General features: G+C 44.2%; 1 protein-coding gene across 1 annotated transcript; it reads left to right on the top strand.

The window, feature by feature from the left end:
• The first annotated feature begins 10,911 nt into the window (after positions 1 to 10,911).
• Positions 10,912 to 18,956, top strand: LOC146062759 (C-C motif chemokine 20-like). Its single transcript, XM_083174791.1, has 4 exons — positions 10,912 to 11,005; positions 11,410 to 11,515; positions 15,813 to 15,887; positions 17,888 to 18,956. The coding sequence occupies exons 1-4, from the start codon at positions 10,933 to 10,935 to the stop codon at positions 17,952 to 17,954; spliced, it is 321 nt and encodes a 106-aa protein (XP_083030917.1). The 5' UTR covers positions 10,912 to 10,932; the 3' UTR covers positions 17,955 to 18,956.
• The last annotated feature ends 2,965 nt before the right edge of the window (positions 18,957 to 21,921 follow it).

Raw genomic sequence — 21,921 nt, forward strand, 5'->3', positions numbered from 1 at the left:
CTGATTGGCAGATCTAACTGCCACTCAACCTCCTATTTCCCCTAGGCACTTTGCAATCCCTTCTATATCTTTATTTACAACCATCAAATTCACAGGCTTTAAATTCACTCGAGCCTATGCAGCCCTCGTTCTATCTTGTCGCCCGCCGGCATCGGGAAGTATGCACTTGCTGTAGCTGGTACCCCACAGCCACCGATATCGGTGGCTGCGGGGATGGCACTGTGCGTATGCCCCTTAAAGATGATATAGAAGCACAATTGATGTATTATTTTTTCTGAATTTGGCCTAGGGGTGCCATAAAAAGAATTCTGATTCTCTAGGGCTCTGAAGCTCAAAAAAGTTTGGAAAACACTGCGTTAACTTATAAATGGAGCACAACTCATTCAACTGGGGGCTGGCGATAGATTCGCCAGCCCTCGTCATCCGCCTTAAGGGGGCGCATGCGCACAAGACGCTCGCGCACCCCATTCCGATGGAGCTATCCGCTGCCTTTACCATTGCTCCCCACCACTGTCTGCCGGTCCCCACCGGCTCCCCACCCCACCCATGACTCAATGGATACATTTGTGAAGAATGAATACCGGTGTTTGAGTAGAGCAGAAAATATGCCAATAATGAAAGTAGCGTGCGACACACAGTTAAAAGTTGACATAGATTAGCAGTGGTACAGCACTTATGCAAAACAGTTGCATGAGGATTACCAGTCAGATAATGTTGGCTCACATACAGTATGCCTTGGCTGAACCTATAATAAGATAATATTTCACAGCTGATATGCAGTTACGTAACAACGAACATTACTAAGTCTTTCATGACCCACTGCATTCATGCACCATTCAATTCATCTTATCTAAAATAACGACTCGGACAACTGAAATGTGGTGAATGGGGTCGTCTTTTTATTTTTCTGAAAGAGGGCGGCCTATTTGATCTAATTATAATATTTAAATTTAACTATCTATGGTGGCGAGGTCAGAACAGCTTTAAATAAAGATTTCTTGGGCCTCCTGCCCAAAAGAACAAGAACTGGCCTCCTGCCTACATCCCTGTCCTTAAAATAAAATTTTAAAATAAAGTTCAGGCCACCTGCCTGAACTATCTAAATATTCCCCATCAGGTCACAACTCAACTAAAGCGACATAAAGGGCCCACCTGGGACGGTGATGCCCCTGAAGGAAAAACTGTTGCCATGCTAAAGTCACTTTCTCCAAAGGAGTTGCCCCTCAAGGGAATGAATCTCAAAAGGTGTTAATACACAAATTAACCTAGCCACCGTTCTGAGACCGGCCTCTCCACAAAAGACGACAACTGTAACTGAAAACTAAATAAATACCTCCCTCTAGGGCGGGCGGGCGGGCAACGTTTGAAATCAAAGAGGCAGAATATTCTAGAATCTCCCATAATCCTAACCTTAAACACGCCCATAACAATTCCTAACCAATAACAGCCTGCTGTGTAACCTCCAATCCGCTTTCAGAAAACACAAAAAACCACCCCATCACTTGTTGCCGAGGGCTTCTGGAATACATTTTATGCATGGGCCATAAAACTTATGTCACTTCATGCACACAAGGTGCACTCCATGATCTAGCAATGAATATGCAGATTTCAAAACAAGTTGGCCATAATTGTTGCTGCGTATGATTGCATATAGAAACATAGAAACATAGAATTTGACGGCAGATAAGAACCACTTGGCCCATCTAGTCTGCCCCTTTTTTTAAACATGTTACCTCAAACCATATTTGATCCTTATTTTTTTGTAAGGATATCAATATGCTTATCCCAAGCATGTTTAAATTGTACTACTGTATTTGCGTCTACCACCTCTGTTGGGAGGCTATTCCACTTATCTACTACTCTTTCTGTGAAAAAATTCTTCCTCGCATTTCCCCTGAATCTTCCTCCCTCTAGTTTCAGTGCATGTCCTCGTGTTCTGTTGCTCCTCTTCCTGTGAAGAATGTCTCCCACCTGTACCTTGTTAAAACCCTTGATATATTTGAAAGTTTCTATCATGTCCCCCCTTTCCCTTCTCTGCTCTAAAGTATACATATTAAGATATTTTAGTCTTTCCTGGTACGTTTTGTGATGTAGGCCATGCACCATTTTAGTTGCTCTTCTTTGTACAGTCTCTAATGTATTTATATCCTTCTGGAGATATGGCCTCTAGAACTGAACACAATACTCTAGGTGAGGTCGTACCAATGACCTATACAGTGGCATTATTACTTCTTTCTTTCTACTGCTGATACCTCTCCCTATGCAACCAAGCATCTGAATTGCCTTCTTCATTGCTTTGTTACATTGCCTACCTGCTTTTAAGTCCCCTGAAATAGTGACACCTAGATCCCTCTCTTCCTCAGTAGTTTCCATTATAGTGCCATTTATACTATATTGAGTCTTTGGATTTCTGAAACCCAAGTGCATGATTTTGCATTTTTTGGCATTAAACTGTAGTTGCCATTCTCTTGACCATTTCTCTAATCTGCCTAGATCCTCAATCATTTGTTTTACCCCTCCTGGTGTGTCTACCCTGTTGCATACCTTTGTGTCATCTGCAAAAAGGCACATTTTACCCTCAATTCCATTTGCAATATCACCAATAAAGATATTAAAAAGCACCGGTCCAAGTACAGATCCCTGGGGTACTCCACTTGTAACCTTTCCCTCCTTTGACTGTACTCCGTTTACTACAACTCTCTGTTTTCTGTCCTGCAACCACGCTCTTATCCATTCAACTATCTTAGAATCCAATCCCAAGCTTTCAAGTTTATTTAAAAGTCTGCGATGTGGGACAGTGTCAAAAGCTTTACTAAAGTCTAGATAAGCTACATCTACAGCCCCACCTTGATCTATTACTTTAGTCACCCAGTCAAAAAAGTCAATAAGATTTGTTTGACATGATCTTCCCCCAGTAAACCCATGCTGTTTTGGATCCTGTAAATTGCTGGTTTTGAGATATTCTACAACTCTTTGTTTTAAGAGTGTTTCCATCAATTTCCCTACTACTGATGTAAGGCTCACTGGTCGATAGTTGCTTACCTCTTCCTTGCTTCCACTTTTGTGCAGTGGGACTACATTTGCTGTTTTCCAGTCCTCTGGGATTACTCCAGTAGCTAGTGACTGGTTGAATAATTCTGTTATTGGTTTTACCAGCTCCCCTTTAAGCTCTTTTAGTATCCTTGGATGTATCCCATCTGGCCCCATTGATTTATCCACTTTCAGTTTTGAGAGTTCTGTGAGGACTTTCTCCTCTGTAAATGTACTTGTCTCTCCCTCAGTTTTCTGACTATACTTGCAACTTAACTGTGGCCCCTTCCCCTCTCTTTCAGCAGTGAATACTGAGCAGAAATAATTATTAATATTATCTGCTATTACATTGTCCCCCTCAAGAAAACTTCCACTCTCTGTCTTCAGTCTAATTATTCCACTTTTTGTTTTTCTCTTTCACTTATATACCTAAAAAAAGTTTTCCCCCCTTTACCCACTGACTGGGCCATTTTCTCTTCAGCCTGTGCTTTTGCACATCTGATTACCTTCTTAGCCTCCTTCTGTCTAACAAGATACACCTCTTTGTCCTCATTCTTCTGCGTCTGCTTAAATTTCCTAAAGGCCAACTTTTTTGCTTTCACAATACTTGCTACTTCTTTTGCAAACCACAATGGCTTTCTTTTTCTTGTGTTTTTCCTAACTCTTTTGACACAAAGTTCTGTTGCTTTTAGAATTGCACTTTTTAATTTTTCCCACTTATCCTGCACTCCTTCCAAGTTCTTCCACTCTGCCAAAGAATCCCTTACAGAGTTTCCCATCTCTACAAAATCAGCCTTCCTAAAATCTAACACCTTTGTTTTTGTGTGCGATGAGTCAGTCTCTGTCTTTATTTTGAACCATACTGCTTGATGGTCACTGGATCCCAGATTTTCACCCACATTTATGTCAGATATTCTGTCACCATTTGTAAGTATTAAGTCTAATATTGCGTCCTTACGAGTGGGCTCCCTCACCAATTGCTGGAGGGATGCTCCTTGCAAGGAATTCAGCATGTCCCTACTTCTGGTGGAACTTGCAACAGGCAGCTCCCAGTTTACATCAGGTAGATTAAAGTCTCCCATGATTATCACCTCTCCTTTTAATGCCATTTTATTGATGTCCTGCAATAGGCTCTTGTCTAGTTCCTCTTCCTGACCTGGTGGTCTGTAGATCACCCCTATACGAAGAATCGCCTTCTCCCCTGTTTCTATGGTCACCCAAAGGGCCTCCATTTTTTCTTCAATACTTTGTATTAGGGTAGTCTTTATATATTTTTTCACATATATTGCAACCCCTCCTCCAATTTTTCCCATTCTGTCCTTCCTAAATAAAGTATATCCTGGTATAGCTATGTCCCAGTCATGATTTTCATTGCACCATGTCTCTGTAATAGCCACAATATCCAGTTCATCCCTTGTCATTATTGCAATTAGTTCTGGGATTTTATTTCCTAAGCTCCTAGCATTTGCACACATAGCTCTTAAAGTTGTGTTTGTGCTTCTCCTGCTGCTAGCTATGTTCATCTTTCTGCCTATATCTATTCGGTTTTGATCGGCATTATCTTCTGTTGCAGTGGATAGGCTTTCTGTTCCATTTGCCTGCAGAGACAATACCTCTAGGTTGGGGGAGCAGATTTCTTCATTCTTATTTGGTTCACTGCCCCCCCTCTGCTAGTTTAAATATGCAGAGAGAGACCTCCTCCCTCCCTATACGCTTGGTGTCATAGCTAATACCAGGGATGGGGAACCTTCAGTCCTCCAGCTGTTGTTGAACTACACATCCAATGTGTTGCTACAGTTTTAGCATGGCCAAATAGCAAAACTGTAGCCGTGCATGCTGGGATGTGTAGTTCAGCAACAGCAGGAGGACCAATGGTTCCCCATCCCTGGCTTATACCACACGCACCAGTTCTATCCTTGTTGCAAAAGAATGTCTGAAACAGGACCTGACTGACATACAGTATACTCTGGTTATGCTGTCGTATAGGGCACCAGCCTACAGGAGGTGCAAGCCAAATACTCCCTGCACAGAGCTGCCAGGCCACAAACCTGCTCCCAGCATGCTATAGGAAGGACCCCGGATCCCAATATCTGGAATGTAAAGCTTGCTGGACATTGGCCCCCATTGGCCCCTGCCACCATCTGAAAATGGTGGCAACCCAATGTAGCCAATTGGCTAAACCTTACACCTAGCGAAGCAGACCTGGAAGTGGCTGGTGTGCAGTGCGATCAATGCGGGTCACCAGGGCTCGTACAAGGCTTCCCGGCAACCTACAGTAGGCAAAAGATCAGCCTACTACCCCCCCCCCCCTTTAACCCACACTGCCCCCAATACCCACTCCTCCTCCAGCTCCTTAATTGAAAGTGTTATTGTGGTGTTCCACAGCCGCCACCTGCATTAAGTACAACAGGGATGTCTTCCTTATAGTCATCCTTCACTTTTTGATAGGCAGACTGCGTAATGTTATCCTCATGTGCAGCTCCCCAGGCAGCGGTCAGAGCACATCACAGGGACAGGTTCCTATACATCCCACCAATAGGATCTAATAATGTAACACGATCCTGGGTGGTAAGATCCCACCCAGATCACATTGAATAGGCAGGCTATCATTAATGGGCCACTAAATAGATGCTGAGGGTGGATGAGGCGGAGAGCTGCATACATGTTGTGATGGGGTCCCTCCACCTCTGGTTTGAAAAAGGGTACAGTATGTGGGTATTTAGGTACTTAGACAAATGGGTGTACAACCTCAAAAGCCCCAGAAGCCAAAAAGAAAGAGGTTTGCAGATACCTAAAAGATCTTTTGGATTTTTATGCCTATGCTCATCTCTGCATAACCTGCAATTCTTTTAGCATACCATTAATATTTCTTCAATAATAAGCCTTTGCATCAAGCTCATTATAACAAGATAAATCCCTTGATATGGTATTGGTTACACGGAGCTGCGAGATGATACGGTATTGGTTACATGAAGCTGTGAGAGGATATGATATCGATTACATGGAGCTGTGAGAGGATATGGTATTGGTTACATGGACTGTGAGAGGATATGGTATTGGTTACATGGAGCTGTGAGATAAATGATATCGTTTACATGGAGCTGTGAGATGATATGGCATTGGTTACATGGAGCTGTAAGATGATGTGTAATTGGTTACATGGAGCTGTGAGATGATATGGTTTTGGTTACATGGAGCTGTGAGATGATATGGTATTGGTTACATAGAGCTGTGAGATGATATGGTTTTGGTTACATGGAGCTGTGAGATTATAAGGTATTGGTTACATGGAGCTGTGAGATGATATGGTATTGGTTAGATGGAGCTGTGAGATGATATGGTTTTGGTTACATGGAGCTGTGAGAGGATATGGTATTGGTTACATGGAACTGTGAGATGATATGGTATTGGTTACATGGAGCTGTGAGATGATATGGCATCGGTTACATGGAGCTGTGAGATGATATGGTATTGGTAACATGGAGCTCTGAGATGATATGGTATTGGTTACACATAGCTGTGAGATGATACGGTATTGGTTACATGCTGCTGTGAGAGGATATGGTGTTGGTTACATGGAGCTGTGAGAGGATATGGTATTGGTTACATGGAGCTGTGAGAGGATATGGTATTGGTTACATGGAGCTGTGAGATGATATGGTATTGGTTACATGGAGCTGTGAGATGATATGGCATCGGTTACATGGAGCTGTGAGATGATATGGTATTGGTTACATGGAGCTGTGAGATGATATGGCATCGGTTACATGGAGCTGTGAGATGATATGGTATTGGTAACATGGAGCTCTGAGATGATATGGTATTGGTTACACATAGCTGTGAGATGATACGGTATTGGTTACATGAAGCTGTGAGAGGATATGGTATTGGTTACATGGAGCTGTGAGAGGATATGGTATTGGTTACATGGAGCTGTGAGATGATATGGCATCGGTTACATGGAGCTGTGAGATGATATGGTATCGGTTACAGGGAGCTGTGAGAGGATATGGTATTGGTTACAGGGAGCTGTGAGATGATATGGTATTGGTTACATGGAGCTGTAAGATGGTATGGTATTGGTTACATGGAGCTGTGAGAGGATATGGAATTGGTTACATGGAGCTGTGAGATGATATGGTATTGGTTACATGGAGCTGTGAGATGGTATGGTATTGGTTACATGGAGCTGTGAGATGATATGGTATTGGTTACATGGAGCTGTGAGATGATATGCTATTGGTTACATGGAGCTGTGAGATGATATGGTATTGGTTACATGGAGCTGTGAGATGATATGGTATTGGTTACATGGCGCTGTGAGATGATATGGTATTGGTTACATGGAGCTGTGAGATGATATGGTATTGGTATATTTATAGTTTGCTGCTTTTACTTCTCCATTTCTGTCACTCATTAATGCTGTGACCAGGTTGTATTCGTGCAGGTTGTTGGTATCACTTCTTGGGGATTGTACAGGTACAGTATGCCATAAAGTGAGGGGCTGTCAGGGGAACTAATATTGTGCTTCTATGTTCTCCTCCAAACTTTGATCCTGATTCAGACCTGCTCATTAGGCTGCATCTATACTCACAGCCTAGTGAGCAGGTACACTCGCCCTGCCAAACCTCTACCCCCCTACCATGCGAATCCCCATCAAATAATTTTTTCTCCTTAGCAGATAGAGTAACAGTCAGTCTAAACTGACTTCTATACACAAGGGGGGATCCAGCTAGAAGATCGCTGGGAAAAGATTGACAGTGTCTCTTCTGGGGCACTCTTACTTATGTTTATTGTTTAAAATGTAACTTTTATTTTATATACTTCTAAACAACAGATGTGTAAAGAATGAGATCAGAGTAATTACTAACTCTGCCTTAGATTTTTTATAGGGCACAGTATATCATTGTCTCCTTAATACCATGTAATAATCCTTATGTGTCCCTCTAAATATGTTATTTTCAGTTCCTAAGGACACACATTTTCATATACAGTCATGTGTACAGTATCCCACTCCAGATACTGAAATACGTAGATACTTTTTAGCTGACAGATTTTCATTATTTTATTACATATCTGTCTAAAGCAATTGGATCTGGAACCCGCTGGCTACCTTCTATTTCTTCTATTGTATGCTCATTAAGCTATTATTGAATAATTGTCTCCCTGTCAAATTAGCCTATATACAGTATTGGCTTATTGCCTTATTTTTGCACTGTTTTCCTTTTAATAAGTTACACAGTATTCTCTGATGTATGTTGTCTCGGTCACCAACAACCGTTACAATGGGCCTTATTCTGGTCTGTGCGTACTTTCCCGAACTCTTTCGGATGGCGTTTTTTAGCCGTCTGCGCATGCGTGGGCAACGCTATGCGCATGTGTCACGCAAGGTTTCCGTACTTGTTCTCACCAATACCGTACAGAAATGTGCACCGCATTCACTCGTGAAATATGGGCGTATTATGGGCGTCATTCGGAAGTACACAGGGGCGTAGTTTCAAAGTGGGCTAAACTGGGCGTAAACATGGGCGTACACGAGGGAGTGCACTAATTCTGGTACGCGTACATTCGGACAGCACACCGAATGCACACGAACAAAAAGGCAGGAAACATGCGGTCTTCATAAGCAAGTATTGCTTTGCGGACACCACTCGGTCATGCGCTAGGCATTCGGAATGCCCAATCAGTACAGGCGCACCTTAACCAATGTCAGCTGAACACAATACAATCCACTCCTTCACTCATTACTCATTAATTACACTCTTGTCATTGCTTCAATTGGAACTAGGGATGCCAATCCCGGGGCATTTTTTCAATCCCGGGATCCGGGATTGAAAAATGCTCAATCCCGGGATTCCCGGGATCCCGGGATTGGCATCCTTAGTTTGCTGGCATGTGCCCTATACCCACCCCCACTCCGGCCGACCTGCAGATTTACTTACATTGGCAGGCGGGCGGCCGGGAGTGGTGTGGGTTCCGAGGTGCACGGTGCCGTCGGGCTCGTGCACCTCCTCATATCAGCACTGCAGCCGGGAGGAAGGCGCGGGCGGGCCGGCGTCGGTGAAGGGGCGGGCTGGCCGGCGCAGGAGAAGAGGTGGGGGCGGGCGGCCAGGAGGAGCGACACTGTGGGCGGTGGGCGTGGCCTGCACAGCGTGACCGTCACGCTGCGCAGGCCGCACGCAGGGGTCTGGAACAGTCGGGCAGCGTCTGAGCGAGTGTTCAGACGCTGCCCGGTATTAGACTGCGCATGCGCAGTCTAATACCGAAATCCCGGGATTGGATACTCCAATCCCGGGATTGAAATCCCGGGCTTTTTAGGGCCAAATCCCGGGATCCCGCCGATCCCGATCCCGGGATTGGCCACCCTAATTGGAACCATTGCAGCTTAAATGGACCATTACTAAACACACACATATATGCTGCATTTTTGACACACATTTACACTGCAAGCAATGGACAGAACTTCCTATCACTAATATAAATATACATGTTACGTGAAGAATAATTTCTTGAATAATATGCATACATAACACATGGCGTAAAGGGGTAAGAAAGAATGTTTTGAACTTAGCATGATGTAAGGGATAATCTAAAGTGGTAGTAAAGTGTTTAATTATCAATTTGAGAAATAATAGATGACCATTAAAAACAATCACTTTTTAATGAGGTTGCCTAATTGCATAAGTGGGTCATATGATCGATTTCTGTGTTCAGATAATAGTGTTGAATTGTGCGTAAATACACCGCATCGGTGCGTACGGCCAGGTTCCCGTCCGTTCTGACGCGGTAAGACCGTGCTTACGCTGTAAGACCGTGCAGAATATGTGTGATTCCACTGCACACGCAAGGTTTGGATGTCGTCCGTAAACACGCCCTGGTCTTCCAGTGTGAGTCCGTCCGTATGCGGAGGTTCGGTGGACGTTTCTTCGGACGATGTCCGCATAGCGTGGCGTGCAGCCCGCTCCGAAAGATTTCGGGAAAGTACGCACCGACCAGAATAACCTCAATAGAGTGTAACAAAATTGGGTGCTTATGTATTATCTGGGCTCCCATGTTAAATGCACCCCATTTTGTCATACCCCTACTATCCAACTACGCATGGAGTTGATTTCATATAGTGTGGCGAGCGCAGCGAGGGGACGTGGTCTCATAAGAAAAACGGGAGCCCAGATATTACATAAGTACCCAAAATTGTAATCTTCAGGCACACATAAACCATAGCATACCTGTTATCATTAATGTTGGTTTAAATATAATAATATAGCAGGAAATTGGCAGGGATTATTCTATATGGTGACTCAACACCTGTCACCAATTCAGCTATAAACTGACTTCAATCCTGGCCGCACATGTCCGAAATCGGGGGGGCCGCTGATGTCATGTGACATCATCTGCCCACCCCAAGCACTCCCTGACACACCTGCGTCTCCAGGAGTATACACAGTGTATTAATGGGGACACACATAAAATTCTGGTCATTCCCCTGCTTCCGTCCCTTGACCGCCCCCTTCCCGCCCACCATTGAGCGAAAGGCCCGGCGATTGTGAAACTCAACGAAGCCGTTTGTTCCCGGGATTTGCACGTGCGCATATTCACGCATACTCAAACCTCGATCATCGGACAGGGGGAGCGAATTCGGCCCGCAGTGGGCAGGTCTGAATTGCCCTCTTTGACCTGATGTGTGGGGAGCATTCTCTCCATTTTATCACTTTTTAGAGCATTTTATCATTTTATAGCATTCTGTATATTTCCAATCGAGCTTTCTTCTGTGTTATCAGCAAAGACCAATACATAGGAAATTATTGGGGAAGTCCCTGGTACTAGCAGGTGTGGGAGGGACTCAGTACTATATAACTACCTCTCTTTTGTGTTGATCTACTGCATAGGAAACCTGACTGCAACATGTCTCGTGTCATCTCCCTTTGTGCTCTGTGTATTGTGCTGCTTGGACTCCAGTCCCTGGTCAGTGCCGCAGGTGAGTGCTCTCCATTTCATTGGTGTACGATGTCCACTCCATTATGTTGTATTGTTTAACTGGATAAAGTGAATTTGACATTTCTTGATAGATAGAGAAAGAATGAAATTGATAAGTTACCATTTCTATCATGTGACTATTATACTAGAAATGTATTTATACCATCAGACTCCCAAATACAATTCTGTCGCCAGCAGAGTGAATTCCTCACCGGCCTAAGAGGACAGATGCTGAATTAGGTTGTTTATTGAAATGTCACCTGGCTCAGATTTGTAACCATACAAACTACAGTATGATGACAAAGTGTAAATGCTGCTGAATAAATGTAATTAGCAAAGAGAAATGAGCAGAGATGAGGCCAAGGATTCACCCTGTCTCCCTCTCCCTCTGTCCTGTCTCCTTAGTATTCGATTGCTGCTACACCTACACAAAGAAGCCTTTACCAGTACGGCAAATCCAAGGTTATATTACCCAGAACTCCGCAGAGGTGTGCGACATTGATGCTGTCATGTAAGTGGGGATCGCTTATTGTACCAACTGCTACAGTATTATTACAGAGATGTACTAGGGCCAGAAAAGGGCTATCAGCCTGATAGGTCAACAGTGTCTGGGTCAACAGTCAATGGGCCAGATGTATCAAGCTTCAAAAAGTGATACAATGGAGAGTGATAGCAAACAGCCAATAGGCTCCTACCTCTAATGTTACAGGCTTGATTTGAAAAATGACAGGCAGGAGCTGATTGGTTGGTTGTTTATCAATCTCAAATGTATCACTTTTTGAAGCTTAGTACATCTGGCTCAATACAGTATGTTGACATGAAAATGGTCAATATGGTCAAAAGGTCAACATGGTTGAAAGTCAATGGGTCAGATTCTCTAAGCTTCAAAAGTGATAAAATGGAGAGTGATAAACAGCCAGCCAATCAGCTCCTACCTACCATGTCACAGACTGTGTTTAAAAAATGTCAGGCAGGAGCTGATTGGCTGGCTGTTCATCACTCTCTATTTTATCACTTTTGAAGCTTAGAGAATCTGGCCCAATATGACAATTATCTACACAAGAAAAAGGTTCATTTGGCATACAGTCGATGGTCAACAGTCATTAGGTCGACACTGTTGGGTTAACACACAGGTAGGTCGACATAACTGAAGGTCAGCAGGAGTTGAGGTCAACATGGGACATGGTCGACAGGATTCTATGTTGACATGTGCGTTATGTCGACATCTGTTAGGTCGACAGCCGAACTGTCGACATGGTGTTTTTCACTGTTTTTTTGAGCCGACATGTGCCGACAGGCGGTATTTCATGCCCTACTATCCACTAGGGCGTGGCCTCGCTGTGCAGAGCATAGCAAGGCACCGAGCCAGAAGCATGGCGAGCGCAGCGAGCCATGCGAGGGGACGCGGTGCACTTAAAACTGTGTCCAAGTGGACTGTGTCGAAATTTGGGTAAAAAAACTGTGAAAAACATCATGTCGACCTTTTGACTGCCGACCTAATGCATGTGTCGACCTAGAACCATGTCGACCATGACCCATGTCAACCTAGACCCCTATCGACCTTCATCCATGTCGACCTAGACCCCTGTTGACCCTCCTCTGTGTCGACCCGACGGTGTCAACCTAATGACTTTCGACCATCTTATGGTCAACCAAACAATCCGAACCCGTTAATTTGTTTGACTTTCTTAAGTGTTTTATACTTTACTATCATTGTGGACTCATTTTGCGAATGGTAACATGGTGAACGAAGCAACCAATGTGAGGGAATGCAAAACACTAATTTGGGGTCCATGGGCCTGATTCAGACCTGATTGCTGCTGTATAATTTTGCTGCATATCTAATATGTACTAAACACCAGACACCGAGGCTTCGATGAAGCAGGTAACACTTTGCCAGGACTGGGAACGGGTTGGGATCATTTGGTCTACAGCATGATGGTCGAGTCATTAGGTCGACAGCATTAGGTCGACATGGGAAAAGGTCGACGTGGGTATATGTCGACGTGTGAAAAGGTCGACATGGGTATAGGTCGACATTGGAAAAGGTCGACATGTTTCTAGGTCGAAAGGTCATTAGTTCGACAGGTCGTTAGTTCGACAGGTCATTAGTTCGACAATGTCTAGGTCAACAGTCAAACGGTCGAAATTGGGTTTTCCACTGTTTTTTTTTAACCTGAATGTCAACACAGTCGACATGGACACAGTTTAAGGTGCACCGCATCCCCTCGCATCGCTCGCTGTGGGCACGGTGCCTCGTTATGCTAGGCACACTATTTTATTCTCCCACCACGCCCTAGTGGATGTTAGGGCATGAAATACCGCCTGTCGGCACATGTCGGCTCAAAAAACAGTGAAAAACCACATGACGAACTTTTCACTGTCGACCTAGACACTGTCCAACTAATGACCTGTCGAACTAACGACCTTTCAACCTTTTCCCATATCGGCCTTTTCCCATGTTGACCTAATGGAGTCGACCTATTGACTGTCGACCATCATGCTGTAGACCAAATGACCGCATCCCCTAGGGAACACATTTCCAGAGTGAATAAATGACCAATAGATACAAGAATTAAAATAACAGGTGTGGATCATAGGATAGACAAGCATTCGGTTGACAGTTATTAGGTCGACAACTGAAGCTCGACATGACTGAAGGGGTTAGGTTGACATGGTCATTAGGTTGACACATGCATTAGCATTTTTTTTTTACCTACCGCTTGTCAACCTAGTGTCCATATCCAGTGGAGTAAGTTCATCCAAGTTGCCCGGAGGCAAGATAAGTATTGGTGCCCCTCCAATAGCTCAATCAGTAAGGTGTCTGTCTCCAGTAATGTCATGGGATCTAATACAGGGTGTGATATTTGCAAAAATGATGTTAGAAGGAGGAGTCAGCACATTAGCAATATCAACTGCTTTCAATTAACTGATTCAAACTGGCAGGGGAGGAGAGGTGCCCCCTTGGGAGCAGGAGCCCGGAGACAGATGACTCTATTGCCTCCAAGAGTTCTGCCTCTGTCCATATCCCCCCAGAAGTCCCTATGCCCAGCATGCGGGTCAGTGCCTCAGATAGTGTGTTGATCCTAGGAAGGTATTGGGTCCGTGATCCCAACAGTCAGGATGCCGGCGGACAGGGATACGGTATAGATGATAGACAATGTCTAGGTCGACACTAGGTTGACCACTAATTGACTAAGTCGACACTGAAAAACGGTTGACATACTTTAAGTCAACACTGCAAAAAGGATGACACAAGCTTATGGTCAACATAGGCATAGGCAAGGTCGACAGTCAAAAGGTCGACATGTGATTTGCATGATTCCAGGTGTCTATGGATACCATATATACGTACTGTGTCCCCTTCCATGCCACTCTTCACTCGCCATGCTTCGGGCACACTATTATATTCCCACTCTATGCCCACTTGGATAGTAAAATATGAAAAACCACCTTTAAAAAAACTTCATGTCTACTTTTGATTGCCGACCTGGCCTATGTCGACCATAAGCATGTCGACCTTTTGGCAATGTAAACCTCAGGTATGTTGACCGATTTTAGGTTTTGACCTAGTCACTGTTGACCATTCATGGTCGACCTAGTGACTGTTGACTTAGATATTGTCTATCCACTGACTGCATACCGGCAGTCAGAATCCCAATGGTCTGAATCCTGACACATTTTAGTTTACTCTCCCGATAACCATAAACCTCCCCTCCTGCAGCCTAACCCTCCCTGCCCGCAGCCTAACCCTAACGTTCGCCCCAGTGCCAAACCCTAACTTCCCCACCATAGCCTAGCCCTAAACCTTCCCTCCCACAGCCGGACCCTAACCTCCCCCTCCCTGCAGCCTAACTCTAACACTTCTGTCCCACAACCTAATCCTCCCCCTAACCCAGGGCTGGGCAACACCGGCCCTCCAGATGTTAATGAACTACACATCCCAGGATGCTTTGCATTAGTTTTGCTATGTGGCAATGCTGAAACTGATGCAAGGCATGCTGGGATGTGTAGTTCATCAACATCTGGAGGGCCGGTGTTGCCCAGCCCTGCCCTAACCCATTCCCCACAGCCCCACCCAGGGTTGCCTACTTTTAAAGTCTCCTCTCTGGGAGAAGCCCGGAGAGGAGACTGTCAGCAGCACTTTGTAGGTGGTGCCTGATGTAGAAGTCATCAAGCCACAAGACGCAACATGACTCTTTAGCCCCTCCCCCCAAAAAGCCACAAATCACGGTAATTTACAGAGGCGGCCAGGGAGTTTCAGGGGGTTCCAGTGGTATCCGGAAGGGTTGCCCATATTTCTGGGGGCAGGGAGGAGGACCCAATTTTTCTGGAGGCTAGGCAACCCTGGCCTAATCCTTACCCATACTTGCCTACATTTTTTTGTCTACTTGGGAGGAGAAAAAGCATGTTACTGCAGGGGGGTGGGGCCGGATTGTTATGCCATAGCCGCTGCCCCCATGATGAGGAAATCCCTTGCATTCGCAGGTCCTCAGGTACAGGGCAGGGCTAAATGCTGCAATTGTGTAATATAGCCCCACCTCCTTCACATAGCTGCTGATTCTGTACTGATTTTATTTTTCCCAATCCTTCCCATTTCACTAAGAAGGAAGCTGCGATGCGGGGGATTTACTTACCCTTCTGGGGTTGTGGGGGACTAACCAAAAATCATGATTCTCCCGCAGCTTCTGGATGGGTAGGAAAGTATGTCCTAATCCTACTTGTATTGTGGATGCTGACTGTCGGGATTCTGAGCAGTGTTGGGATTATACAAATTATAACATTTGCTTTTATTTGTGTTGTTGCAGATTAATTACCAAAAAATTCAGAGTTTGTGCAAATCCCAAAACCAAATGGGTAAAGAAGATTATCAAAGCTCTCAAGTATGTATAAGTCACTAACCACATGTATGCTCCCTCCTCTCACATCTACAGTATTACAGTTCATGTCTTGGAAATCAAGTAGATACAAATGATTGACTTGTCTATTGATTGTAGTAGTGGTGTTCCGATGTGACATTCACTACCACAATGAACCATCACGTTATATGCATAGGGGATGCACATTGCTGAATCTTTCTTAATTGGATTTTAAATAATGAAATTAAATAGGCTCACCACCTTCAGGTTTCTAAGGTGACCTAGGTCTTTATGCCCCCCTTTTTCCAAATTGCATGTTTCAGTATTACCCCGGGTACACCTCACCGAGTATTAGCACGGGTAGGGGAAGGGGACGGGCAGGGAGTGGCATCAAAACGCTCGGTGTTCCCCAGGCCCTGTGTGTAGGGTCATTTGCAAACTACTGTGGTGGCCATGCTGCATTGACAACCCATTGGAGCGGCCGTCGGTGGCAGGGCCGGTGCAATGTCCCACAGCTCCCTAGGCAAAAGTGTAACTCCCCCCCCCCCCCATACCCAGCACCTCGTGAGAAAAAAAGCTGAAGCCAACGAGCAGCCGTGGGAAGGTGCGGGCACTACCCGAGGTTGTGGCTGAACTGCTCCATGGGTAGGGGGGTCAAGTAGCCGTTAACTTGCTCCACGGGGAGGGGGGTTTGCGGCGCCACTGACATGCTGTCGGGGGTGGGGGGGGGAGTACTACAAGCACCCGCCGCCAACCTGCTTCAAGGATGGGAGGTGTCAGCGCAAAACGCAGACACCGCTGACTTCCATGCTGTGGGGTCAGGGGGAGTGCTGCAGGTGGCCGCTGCCTACCTGCTTCAAGGAGGGGAGGTGCGGGTGCAACAGGCAGAGACCGCTGACTTCCATGCTGTGGGGGGGCGGTGGGAGTGCTGCTAGCAGCCCTCGCCAACCTGCTGCATGTGAGGGGAGCGGGCACCGCTGCTGACCTGTTGGGCTACTTGTGGCTGGGGCAGGATACCATATTTTGACCTGCCTCCCTGTCCAGCTGATATTATAAATGGGCTGGAGGTTGTTTTTCCTGCTCATTGCGTGGCAGGCGGCTTCTTTTCTGCAACTCAGTGCCGCCCTCCATTGGCCGGCGCCCTAGGCAAATGCCTAAAGCTGCCTAGTGGTGGCGCCGGCCCTGGTCGGTGGGTGCATAAACACTGGGCGATATACTGAGCAATATTGCTCATAACGGCCAACATGAGTGATATCGCTTATTGTATATCCCAGTGTGTACAAGGCTTTCTGTTGTTTTCATCACGTATTAGTTTTCAATTTAAGAATATTAGACATAATGCTGGGATGAGTGTAGGCCTATTTGTGAAGTGTCTTCAATTCACAACAAATATGCTCTGGAACTAAGCCAACATAGGGCAATGTAAAGTGATTTGCTTCTCGATTAATTCTTAGCCAAACTCTTGAAAGATGTGGGAGACTCATGAAAATTGGGGTAATCGCAAAAACATTGGAAAAGTGTAAAGATCTCTGCATCCCATCGCCACTTCCTAGAGAAGTGAGTAGGTTGGTGAGATAATAACTATCAGTCAGTAGGGAGGGGCCAAAATGAAAAAAAGCATCAAGCTCCGCCCATGGGCTGGTCATCACTATCTCCTCCCCAGGCTGCTCCCCGTATGTTTCAATTATGTCCAAATTGCATTTACCGCTTCATCAGACTCAAGTTTTGTGGAATGAGGACTGCATCCAATTAGAATGCCATATTCCAAGTCACCACAATGCTGGGCATTTTATGCAACATGGACATCTAGTATTCATTAGTGCCAACAGATGTTTCAAATATCATTAAAAATCTCTTTCTAGGATGAGCAGTTAATAAATGCTGCAGTAATATGAGCAGAATAATGCAGACTCACACAAAAAAGCCTCCCATGTGTAGCCGCAGGCGGTGCTGTTATGTCACTGCACACGTTCTATGTTCTGAAATGTGCATTACTGATGATACATCTTATGCTTTATTTGCAGGAAGAAGGTGAAAGCTGACAAACCCACTCAGAATAACAATGCCATTCCTAAGAGCGATGTTATATAAATATATATATATATATATATATATATATACTGTATATAAATATATATACAGGGTTTGTATAAAAAGTAATGAGATCAAATTCGGGAAAAAATATTTGTTGAAGATATCGCTACAAACAATTACAATTCTTCTAAATAAGACCCTTGTGCGTCGACACACTTCTGCCAACAAATTGTCCACTCTTGGAGGCGCACTGGAAGTCCTTTTCCAGAATGTCCTTCAAGCAGCACGTCGATGCCGCTTTGACCTCTGCTATGGTCCTATGGCGGTGTCCTTTGAGGGCTATCTTCACTCGGGGGAACAGGAAAAAGTCTGCCGGGGCCAGATTAGGACTGTAGGGGGCCTGGGGAAGCGTTGCGATGCCATTTCGGGCCAGGTAGTCGTTGGCTACGAAGCAGGTGTGGCTTGGTGCATTGTCATGATGCAGCTTCCAGTAGGCGGCAATGCACTTTCTGGGGCCAACATCTCCATAGCCGATATTCCGAGTCCCACACAGAATTTAATGGCATAGCGCTGTTCTATAGAACGTTGCATTTTTAAGGTTCAACCGAGCCAAGGGACAGGGATCCACTAAAACCACAATATGAACCTCACGGAAGCTCATAGGAGACTGACGCTTGGTGCATGTTGAAGCTGACTTCCCCCTCCATCGAACCCGCCTAGAGCATGCGCGCTGCACCGTACAGTCGCGTCAGACAAAAATATGTCTCATTACTTTTTATACAAACCCTGTATATGTTCTGTTTTTACTTTTGTTTACCAAAATAAGCGACAAAATTCTGGTTTCTTTAGAAGCTGCTTAATATCCCTCTCTATATATTCTGATCACATTGCATCATTATAGTATTTGCTTGTTAGAGCATTTATATTTATTGTTTTTTTTTTGTTTGCTTGCATGAACTCCAGAGTTATTTGTTATTTCTTCATCTGGGAAACATGGACATACTCCATCATGTACTGTATACAATATACATATGCCATCATGTACTGCATACAATATACATATGCCATCATGTACTGTATTATATATATGCCATCATGTACTATAATATACATATGCCATCATGTACATGATGGTGTATATATATATATATATATATATATATATATACCATCATGTACTGTATACAATATACATATGCCATCATGTAGTGTATATAATATACATACAGTATGCCATCATGTACTGTACTGTAATATATATATATATACTGTATTACTGTATATAATATACATATGCCATCATGTACTGTATTATATATATATATGCCATCATGTACTGTATATAATATACATATGCCATCATGTACAGTATAATATATATATGTCTGTGGTATCGGCACTCACCCCTTTACTTTGGCTCTGGTCCTGGGTGCCTTCCAGGGTATACAAATCAAATATATATCAGGTGATGGCGGCACTCATGGAGAGAAAATAAGACTCAAGACATGGCTTGATAGCTTAACGTTTCAACTCTTTTGCAGAGTTTTCATCAGAAGCTTCTGATGAAAACACTGCAATAGAGTTGAAACGTTAAGCTAAAAAGCCATGTCTTGAGTCTTATTTTCTCTCCGTGAGTGCCGCCATCACCTGATATATATTTGATTTGCATACCCTGAAGGCATATATATATATATATATATATATATATATATATATATATACCATCATGCACTGTATACAATATACATATGCCATCATGTACTGTAATATATATATATATATATATATATATATATATATATATATGCCATCATTATATATATATATATATATATGCCATCATGTACTGTATACAATGTGCCATCATGTACTGTATATGATATAATAATACAAGGGACACTCATCAATTTTAGCATTAAACAAATCCAGTATTATCTGCAAATCAACTTTGACAGCCTGGTCTCGTTATTAGACTGAATGAATGAATGAATGAATGAACGAAAGATAAAATAACTATTTGGTTTATATTTCCATTGGAACGCCCTTAAAACACTGGGCATTCCCATGGAAGGGTCCCCTGGCCCGCTGCCGCATTCCATTACAACTGATCCCACTAATCTGAGTGTCATGGCTGTGCAGGCAGCTGTGGATGGAAACACAATGGGCAGCTCGGCCCTCTGTATAAAGATGGACAGGTAATTGGCATACATGGGGGCAAACTCGCATTAGCATAATGTAGTAAGCAGGTTGCTGTTGCACAAGCAAAAATCGTATGTGCTCCACTCACAACCTCACCAATAGAACACATACTGCTTTATCCTTGTCTTCCATTGGTGACCTTTACATAAAGGTAAATGTATTTCTATACCATCCAGTCCTAAGGCTACTGTGGTATATCTGAGACTAGACCACAGTGCTCCACGTCCTTCCTACTCACAACAGCAGAGCCCCCCATGAAGAAAAGGGGACAAGCTGATGTTGGCATCCAGTGACGCAGGGTAAATCGTTAGGTTAGACAGTTCTAGCCCTTCTGCATTTACCTGTTGGGTTGGCTTTTGTTATACTGTAATATTTGTCTTGCTTTGTTTTCACCCCTTACCTAACATGAATTCTGTTAACATGACAACGTCTCACCAAAGTTTACACTTACAGGGTTTGGTAACGGTTTCTATGCTGTTGTGTATTAAAGGTATGATCTATGTTACTGCTACACAGGGAAGTTTTACAGTGCTATACTATTTTACTGTACCTGGGGTTTTATAGGGTTACAGCAGGAGTCCTCAAACTATTTTGCTTTGGGACCCCATTAGACGATAAAAATAATGACAGGACCCCAGCAAGTTACTGCATCATCACATCACATGTGTAGTCAGCAGACAGCACATACATGGCAGCATGGTGGAGGTACAGAATAATGGGAGGAGTCTAAAATAACAGACAATTCAACAGATTTTTCAGACTCCTTGAATCACTGACTGAGATTAGAAAAGTCATCAGCCTGATGGTCAGCAATGTGGAGTAGCGACCCCATGCTGAGAAAGTCAGGACCCACAGTTTGAGAACCGCTGGGTTACAGCACTGTAGTAAGACATTCTAGCCCTGTTTCATCATTTACCATCCATGTGGCCTAGGACTGGGGATAGTAACATGTCTTGTGCAGCAATATCGGAGCGAGGCAACAGGGGCATCTTAAGAGAGGAGGAGGCCCATGTGCAACATTCTCGGCCGTGCCCGCTCCTCTCTGCCAGGCGCGGCACCGGGAACAGTAGGGCCTGATCACTAGAACACTCAGACTCCACTGCGCATGCACAGATCACCGGGAAAAAGTCCGCCATGCCATTTTTCCAGCGATTTCTGCAGCACTTCTACAGATGCTGTGGGTAAGTATTTCCAAAATACTGTAGGTGCACCCATTATAAATATGCCACTGCGAGACCCCCCTGCCTGAAGGGTGGCATGCGAAGCAGGTGCACATGGTACACGTTTTCATAAATGTTCCTCAGATCTGGTGAAACACTAAGGGCAGTATTCAACGAGGCTGATTCGCCATGTTCTATGAATTTGTGCTATTTTCGTGCTGTAAGGCAATTTTTTGAGTAAAAAAGTGAATAACCCTATTCAATGACCAGATGGCGAATACATTTCAAGGTTATTATCGCCGTGCTTTGCTGTGTAGCAATCTCTATCTTTTTATGATGAAGTGGAATGTGAACTTTGAAATTAAAGGTTTTTTTTTTTTTATGTGATGTCAAAAATCAGGAATTTTATTAAGTGAAGGGGCATGCTATTTTTATTCATGTGCATACTGCACATGAATATATATTTAATTTCTAATTTATTTATTTTTAACATTTTTTTTATACACATTGGCCAGCAGGGGGCCGGGAGCCAAGAGACGCTCATTATATATTCATATATTTACTGCTCCCGATCATTACATATGCACGATCGGGAGCAGTGCTAGCCGGTCCCCTGCTAGCTCTCCCGGGGGGGCAGCTTGTGCTGCCTGGGTCCCGGGGAGCCC

The sequence above is a fragment of the Crinia signifera genome, chromosome 3 (genome assembly GCF_055691185.1).
Source record: "Crinia signifera chromosome 3, ASM5569118v1, whole genome shotgun sequence".
Lineage (NCBI taxonomy): Eukaryota > Metazoa > Chordata > Amphibia > Anura > Myobatrachidae > Crinia > Crinia signifera.

Bases quoted from the DNA above. Each gene is read 5' to 3' on its own strand.
- LOC146062759 (XM_083174791.1), top strand. From the start codon at position 10,933: ATGTCTCGTGTCATCTCCCTTTGTGCTCTGTGTATTGTGCTGCTTGGA. The intron at 11,516-15,812 runs GTAAGTGGGGAT...GTGTTGTTGCAG, and splicing joins TGCGACATTGATGCTGTCAT to ATTAATTACCAAAAAATTCA. The intron at 15,888-17,887 runs GTATGTATAAGT...CTTTATTTGCAG, and splicing joins AAGATTATCAAAGCTCTCAA to GAAGAAGGTGAAAGCTGACA.